This window comes from Microcebus murinus, chromosome 2 (genome assembly GCF_040939455.1).
Source record: "Microcebus murinus isolate Inina chromosome 2, M.murinus_Inina_mat1.0, whole genome shotgun sequence".
Taxonomy (NCBI): domain Eukaryota; kingdom Metazoa; phylum Chordata; class Mammalia; order Primates; family Cheirogaleidae; genus Microcebus; species Microcebus murinus.
In genome coordinates, this window is record NC_134105.1 from 91128489 (window position 1) to 91136604 (window position 8116).

General features: G+C 36.5%; 1 protein-coding gene across 1 annotated transcript in view; it reads left to right on the forward strand.

The window, feature by feature from the left end:
- CAPZA1 (capping actin protein of muscle Z-line subunit alpha 1) overlaps positions 1-8010 on the forward strand; it is a 44530-nt gene extending 36520 nt beyond the window's left edge. The window contains exons 8-10 of the mRNA XM_012778497.3: positions 3800-3871; positions 5640-5702; positions 6436-8010. Of these exons, the coding sequence (XP_012633951.1) occupies positions 3800-3871; positions 5640-5702; positions 6436-6576 (276 nt within the window). The 3' untranslated portion in view covers positions 6577-8010. The remainder of the gene's footprint in view (positions 1-3799; positions 3872-5639; positions 5703-6435) is intronic.
- Positions 8011-8116: the final 106 nt, after the last annotated feature.

Sequence of the window (8116 nt, forward strand, 5' to 3'; positions counted from 1 at the left end):
TGGGGGAAGTGTTCACAGTTCTGGGAGCAGCCCTCAGTGTTATGTAAGAGTTAGTAAATAAATATGCCAGCTTCCTCACTCCTCAAGTGAGACAACTCTGAAGCATGTTCTACTTAGTCTTCCAGAGCCCAGGGCCCACAGCTGCAACCTGTTCATTAATGCACTTGTAAAGCTACTTTCTCTTTCATGTCTCACTTTCTCAGTCCCCTGATCAAGCTTCCTGAGATTAGCTCCCAAATAAGTTATTTTCCCTTAAATCTTTAGCTTGGGGTCTGCTAAAACAGTATACTGTTCTGTTTCTGTTAACCGACTCTATTAGTAGCCTAATGCTCTAGACCAGCGGTCCCAACCTTTTTGTCACCAGGGACTGGTTTCATGAAAGGCCGTGGGGGCTGGGGGCAAAGCTCAGGTGGTGATGCAAGCAATGGGGCATTGGCTTCCTGCCGTTCACTTCCTGCTGTGTGCTTCCCCACTTCCTATTTTTCCACAAGGGAAGTGGACAGGGAAGCTCTGTGGCCTGGTCCTTAACAGGCCATGGACCGGTACCAGTTCGCAGCTCAGGAATAAGTGGCCACAGCTCTAAAACTTTTGTATGGCATCAGCATTAACCTGGTAGCTTACCATAAAGTTATGTGAGTGCATTTACTTCATTTACAGGCAGAAATAGTTATTTGTATTTTAGCTTTGCCAATGCAAACCTATGAAGTAAGAGCATTCATCACAAAGGGTGGTAATTTCTAGTAGAAGTTTTATAAGAGACCCCAGTGTGCAGAACCTCATTTATACCTTTCTAAGCACATATTTTCTGATCAGACTTTCAGGGAAGGCTTACTTCATTCATATGTCTTTTAAAAATTGGAGGGAGAATTATTTGGAAGAATCATTAAGATATTTAGGCTAGTCTATAGGCAAAAGGGTAGTTCTGAGAAGGCAACAATGTCTGAGGATTTGTGTTGATAACAGTCATATTGAACTCTGTATTAACTGAACCATTTTCATATTAGCAGATGAGGCCTAGAAAAGGTTTTGTTTTGGAACAGGCAGAGTTTAAACTTAATTTCTAACAATTATTATATCATTAGTGTATTAGATAATGAAATTAATATTTTTAGAATTTTCAGGTGAGTTCATAAACAGACTTATTGGCCTTATCCTATATACCTATCCATGTCCTAGTTCTTAAGAAACATAATGGAAATTCATACCAATTGCATAGTCTTTGTTCTTGGACAAAAATGAATGTGCCCTGCATGCCTTCTTTCTTTAGATGGATTTTGAGAAATATATTAAGTCTTTGTTCTCTGGCCAGGTATCTATCTAACTCTCCCCCCCCCTTTTTTAAATATACCCCATCCTATTTATACTCATTCCCCTTCCCAGTGTTCTTTTGAGCCCGTTGACTTCTAGTTTCTTAGTTGAAAAATAAAACTAGTGTTTAGGTGTGACCAACCTGTATTTTGAATATCCTTGTCCTTGTCTGTTGGGATTTTAGCCTTTATGTGTCGTCATTATTTAGTCCAATCTTTTTTGCCCACATCTTTGCTATTCTGATTTTTGCATGTAAGTATTAGAGTCATTTATCATCTCCCTTCTTTCCTTCCTTAACCTCTTTTAGAAAGCCAAAAGATGAAATTTCAGGGTTTGGAGAGAGTATGGAAAATCTAAAATCTCATTCCCATTTAGATGGAGCTACTTGTTTGTCCCCATTAAAGAAGATACCTGTTTTTGTCCCTTAAACATGGATATATAGTAGTTCATGTTGCCCACAGGGAAGTCCTTTTATTGTGAATAGTACTGTGGATTCTGCCTAAATGAAGCTAGGCTGTTAATTATCTCCTTCTAATGATATCCCAAAAGGATAAGCCCCTAGTGAGGCACTTTATTTCTACCCAGATTGAAGAATTTCTGACTTTTTGACGAAACATAGCATTAGAAGGTATTGTGCATGTTGGATAAGGTTTTAGATCTAGAATTTGACCTAATTCAAATCCTAGTTCTTCCTCTCGGTAGGTATGTGATCATGGGTAAGTTATTAATTGCTTACAGCCTCAGTTTCCTCAGCTATAAAAAAAATAGTAGTAGTCTTTATCTCATAGAGTTTTTGTAAAGACTAAATGAGATAAGTGTTTTGCATAGTGCTTAACATAGTTAACATAGTTAACTTAGCTTAACATAGTTAAGCTATGAATAATAGCTGTAGTAGTGAAGATCACTAGTCCTCTCTTCCCCTTTTCTACTTTATCTCTAACATTCCTTTTTGTTCAAAAAACTAAGATGTCTTAGTTCATTGGGCTGCTATAACAAAATACCTTAGGCTAGGAAATTTATAAACAACAGAAATTTATTGCTCACACTTCTTGAGGCTAAGAAGTCCAACATCAAGGCACCAGCAAATTCAGTGTGTGGTGAGGCTTGTTTCTCATAGATGATGACTTCTTGCTGTGCCCTTTCACGATGGGAATGGGTGAGCACTGTGTTCTTAGATGGTGGGAGAGGAGCAAGAGTCCTCACTTGAGCCTCTTAGAAGGATGCTGATGCCATTCATGAGGGTGGAACCTTTATGACTAATCACTTCCCAAAGTCCCCACCTCTTAATACTGTCACATTGGGTATTGGGTTTCAACATAAGAATTTTGGGAAAACACCAACTGATTAAGACCATGGCACTAGATGTAGGAAACAGCATTACCTAAACTACTGTTCTGGCCCCCAATTTCAGATCTTTTCATTTTATTTTCTTCATAGCACAAGTGTAATCTTTCTAAAACATGCCCTTTTCCTGAGTTCCCATCACTGGTAATAGGATAAAGTCTAAATTCTTAACATGGTTTATAAGGTGCTTTATTCTTCACAGTCTGTCTCCTACTTCTTAGCAATGTCTCCTGCCTCACTGTCTGTTACACACATGCAATGAGGTCTTTGCTCTTCTCTAAACTAAACCACTTATATTCCATTCTCTTAATACATTTTGTTTCCTTGCTATATACCCTTCTCTCCCTTGTCCCCTTAGGTAACAACTCCTATTTTCAAGACCGTGTTCAAATGCACTTAACAAAAAGATACCCTCATCTTATTGTATATGGCCAGTTGGTAGCCATGTTAGGGTGATTGAACTTATCTTGTAAATTGCCAAAACTTCCTGTAAGCCTTATGTGTCATTGATATGTTAGTCTGTGTTTTATGTACTCCTCCTTTTGCTAAGTGTTTTGATAATTGTAGCATCTCATTTGACCTTACATTTTCAGAACTGCTTTTTTCTTACTTTGGTAATCTAACTTAACAAATCTACTTTGGTAGTCTAATTTACCAATAAAATATTAATTTTTCAATCTTGTCTTTAACCCTTAATTAAGCTTTTTGTGCACCTGGTCGAATCTACTTTTCAATATTGATGGAGAGATGTGTCAGGTATTAGGATGAATTAAAACTCATTGGTTTTCACAAAGAAAAACTGTTCAATGATTTTAATTATTTTAGTACTGTTAGGAGTGGGATCTTACTCATTTTTATGTTCATAATGCTTAGTACAGTGCCTGGAGTGTAATAAGCACATAATATGTTTGTTGAACTTATAATTATCAGTTTTCATTGGGAAGGAAAGAAGGAATTAAGTGTTCTGTGGATTTTAATTAACAAAATAAATAAAAATAACCACCATTGCGAATTACCATTGGTTATATTAATTTGTTCAGAGTTCATAAAGATGGCTTACCATCTTATGGCTTATAGCACAGATGTATCCTAAGCAATAGATATATATGAAGTTTACATAAACTTGCTAAAACATTGTCTCATACAGGTTCACTATTATGAAGATGGCAATGTTCAGTTGGTTAGTCATAAAGATGTACAGGATTCAGTAACTGTTTCGGTGAGTATGGAATATTTAATGTCTGACTTGTGTCTTGTTTTTCTTAAAAAAATTCATTTTGAGCCTGAGTGCTGATTCTGCCAGTAGAAATTCAGTTTGTTTTCAACACTTTGATTTTGGCAGCCTCTATTAGTCCCTCTTACTACCAACCAGCTATATTAGTCCACCCAGTCTTTGATTCAAAATAGAGATTATGGCTTTAGAGAAACTTCCTTCATTCTCACTTTCTCCCAATTATAAAATTTGCTTAAGGACAGTAATAAATACCAGAATCAATAAATTCCAGAAGCAAGGAAAGTTTGCCAAACTAAATCCTAATAGGATTGCATTTCTATCATTAAAGAAACAACATTTTTAGGAGTATTCAATTAGAAAGTATTTTGTTCTATACCTTGAAAGACGAGACATAATTTCTTTTCTTTCTTTCATAGTATCATTACTTCTTTACAGTCTCAGAAGTTACTGAGTACCTGTAAAGAGCTTTTGTTTATGTGTGTTATATCTATCAAAATTCACCTTCTTAAAAATTAAAAATTGGTCTAGGCACAGTGGCTCATGCATGTAATCCTAGCACTTTGGAAGACTGAGGTGCAAGATCCTTTGAGGAGTTCATGACCAGCCTGGGCAACAAACGAGACCCCATTTCTACAAAAAATAGAAAATTAGCTGGATGTGGTGGCACATGCCTGTAGTCCCACCTATTTGGGAGGCTAAAGGGGAAAGATCACTTGAGCCCAGTAGTTTGAGGTTGCAGTGAGCTATAAGGATGCCACTGTACTCTAGCCCAGGCAACAGAGTGAGACCTTGTCTCAAAAAGTAAATAAATAAAACTGAGAAATGTTAAAAATATTGAAAACAAACTCATTACTTGTTAACATAAGTAACATTTTTATGAGTAACTATATTTTCCAAACAACAACAAAAAACTAGAGGAATGGCAATAATTTATGTCTTCACAAATTGTGTAATGCCTGGCTTAATAGAAGACAGAAGAATTCTCATATCTGCCTCATATATTCCGTTAGCCCTCAAAGTGATAAAGTCATCATATGTCATGTAGCCTCCAGGAAACTGCATTGTACAAGCATTACAGAGTGAGAGTGAAATGGGCAAATAACTTTGTCTTAGTACTATTGTAAAAATGGAAAATAGTTTTGACTTCTTCACAGTCTCTCTTGTGACTGCTGCTCTAGTCATTAAATCTTGCCACCTTCCCTTGAATTCTATTATATGTAATGGTGAGAGGAAGAGAGAGCTTCATTTTGTACCTGAATCATGTATTAATACAAAATGTGATTGGCTGCTTTAACATCATAAGTGGCAAATAAAGGATATGAGCTTACATATATGACTGATATGTCTGAGGGCATTGTTCATATCATTTTAAACAATAAATATTTTCAAGGAATCAAGATTTGAAGACTTGATGTCTTTTCAGCATATTGTGGTAAAGTGGAAAGAGCATGGGTTTTTTTGGTGAGGATCTGATTCAGATCCCATATATGTCATTCAAAAGCTGTATAATTTTGGTCAAGTCCCTTAAGAGGGTTCTGTTTTCTCATCTGCAAAATGGAGGTGATGATTACAATGTATCTATTTCACAGGGTTGTTGTGGGAATCAAAGCAGGTAAAGTGCATGGGAACACTTGGTAAACCAGAAATTGTTAAACAAATGTTAGTTAAGATAGATTTACTTTTCAGTATCTTTTTATTGACTGTTTATACATTTTTAAAAATTCTTATTTTCCTCTTTTTCTTCCTCCATTAGAATGAAGTCCAAACTGCCAAGGAGTTTATTAAAATCATAGAGAATGCAGAAAATGAGTATCAGGTAAGAAGATTTGGAACTCATTTTTCTAGTTCTACTATCTTATTATTTTGCTGTTAACATAGTTTGTTAGACCTGTGTCCTTTAATGTAGATATACATGCTGTTCAGTGCTACTAAGTGTAGAGACTTTGCAGCAACTTGGCATTCTGCTTACAGTCAGGGTTTTAGGATTAAAAGGACCATAGCTCTAGTTTTAGAAATAATAAAGGTGAGCTACTTTGTTTTTTTGTTTTGTTTTGAGACAGAGTCTCACTCTGTTACCCAGGCTAGAGTGCCTGGCATCAGCTTACCTCACAGCAACTTCAAACTCCTAGACTCAGGTGATCTTCCTGCCTCAGCCTCCCAAGTAGCTGGGACTACAGGCATGTGCCACCATGCCCAGCTAATTTTTTCTGTATATTTTTAGTTGTCCAGCTATTTTCTTTATATTTTTTTAGTAGAGACAGGGTCTCGCTCTTGCTCAGGCTGGTCTCCAACTCCTGAGCTCAAGTGATCCTCCCACCGCGGCCTCCCAGAGTGCTAGGATTACTTTACAGGCATGAGCCACCACGCCCAGCCAAGGTGAGCTTCTTGACCTACTTCAGAGATTGGAGAGGAACTCACTAGAAATATATCCTATCTCTCCTTCATAGGGGACTCAAGCATATTCATATTCATTGACTACAGCATTACTTTGCTATTCACAACCAATCCCATTTCTGTTTGAGCAACTCATTTTCAATTATCTATTGCAGACAGCAATTAGTGAAAACTATCAAACAATGTCAGATACCACATTCAAGGCTTTGCGCCGGCAGCTTCCAGTTACGCGCACCAAAATCGACTGGAACAAGATACTCAGCTACAAGATTGGCAAAGAAATGCAGAATGCTTAAAGGCTGAATGTAGGATTCTTCAGTATGTGGAAAGAAAAGGATTCAACGTATGGTCATATGATAAATAAGTGATTTATAAACAAGAGTGATATTTTGCTAGGGCTTTCAAAGTTAATAGGTTTTCTAGCCTCATGGAATACTGTTGAACCTATAACATTGTCTTGATTCTTTTGTGTTCTCTGCCTTGTAATTTTCTGTTATCACTATATCTACTTGTAAATTTTTTTTTGTTAATTTTGCTACACTTAATGTTGGAGAGAGAGATCTATCCTGGAGTCATTTTACTGTTTAGAAAATTTTCCTAGCCATGAAGCCCTGTTATTGATTTAGATAAAGTAATATGTTCAGTACTTTCTACCCCTGTCCTTCAAAGAACTTCTGGTACTTCAGTGGTTTTTGCTTACCCACCAACAGCAGTTAAAGAGGCTATGCTATATAAACTATACCTAAATTGAAGACACATTCATCCTCCTTCCTCCAACTGCTTTGATCATCATTTATTAGCATCTTATAACTGTAGTTTTCCAAAGTTTGGATTGGGACTTTTCAGGTCCTTTTGTGGGGTGTCAGGGTGGGGGGGTGCGGGGAGGAAATTTTCTGGAAATTCCATTATAGCCAGCTTTTCTGGGGAACTTGTTTTTAAATCCAAAGACTTGAACCACATTCCCTGCACACGAACATGTTTGCTTTGTTCCCTTCCCTCATTGTCTTCTTCCCATCTAGTACCATTGTAGTTGTAGACATCTGCATTTTTAGAAGAGTTTTACCCATTTATTTTTTTTAAACATTTAAGAACTACTAACATACTGTGGATATAGTAGAGTATAAAACTTGAAAAATGCAGATGTTGAAGGAATAAGTATCTTGTGCTTTAATACTTTGTGGCAGGATTGTGCTATAAGCAAGTGAATCAAACAACTATGTAAATCACAAACAAAAACTAAAAATGAACCAAAGTGAAAAGGATAACGTCCAGGCAGTATCTTTCTATTGTAACCTGTTATTTAAGGGAATACTAGTGATTTCTTCTAAATAGATGTAAAACTTGTTCCAAATTACTCTTCCTCAGTCCTGCCTGCCAAGAACTCAAGTGTAACTGTGATATATAGCAACCCTTCCCAGGTATATTGGCAGGTATGTGTGTGATCTCAGAATACACAGGTGACATAGATATGATATGACAGCTGGTAATGGTGGATTCATTTACATTGTTTACACTCTATGACCAGGCCTTAAGGGAAGGTCAGTTTTTTAAAAAACCAAGTAGTGTCTTCTTATCTATCTCCAAATACATGTCAAAAAAGAAGGGTGTTTCTGCTTAAACTTTGTTTTTCTCAGTAATACAGTCAAACAAGAGTTTGTTTCCAAGTGACCCATTGAGCTGTATAAGCATTTTTGTTTATTTCAAATAAAATATATTTGTATTATTTGTCATTCATACTATCCATCCATACCACACTATCTTCTGTATCAGGTAGTCCAATAGAAATATACCTGTTTTGTTCTAAAATTGTCTGAGTCTCTCCTTTTTGGTTCATCT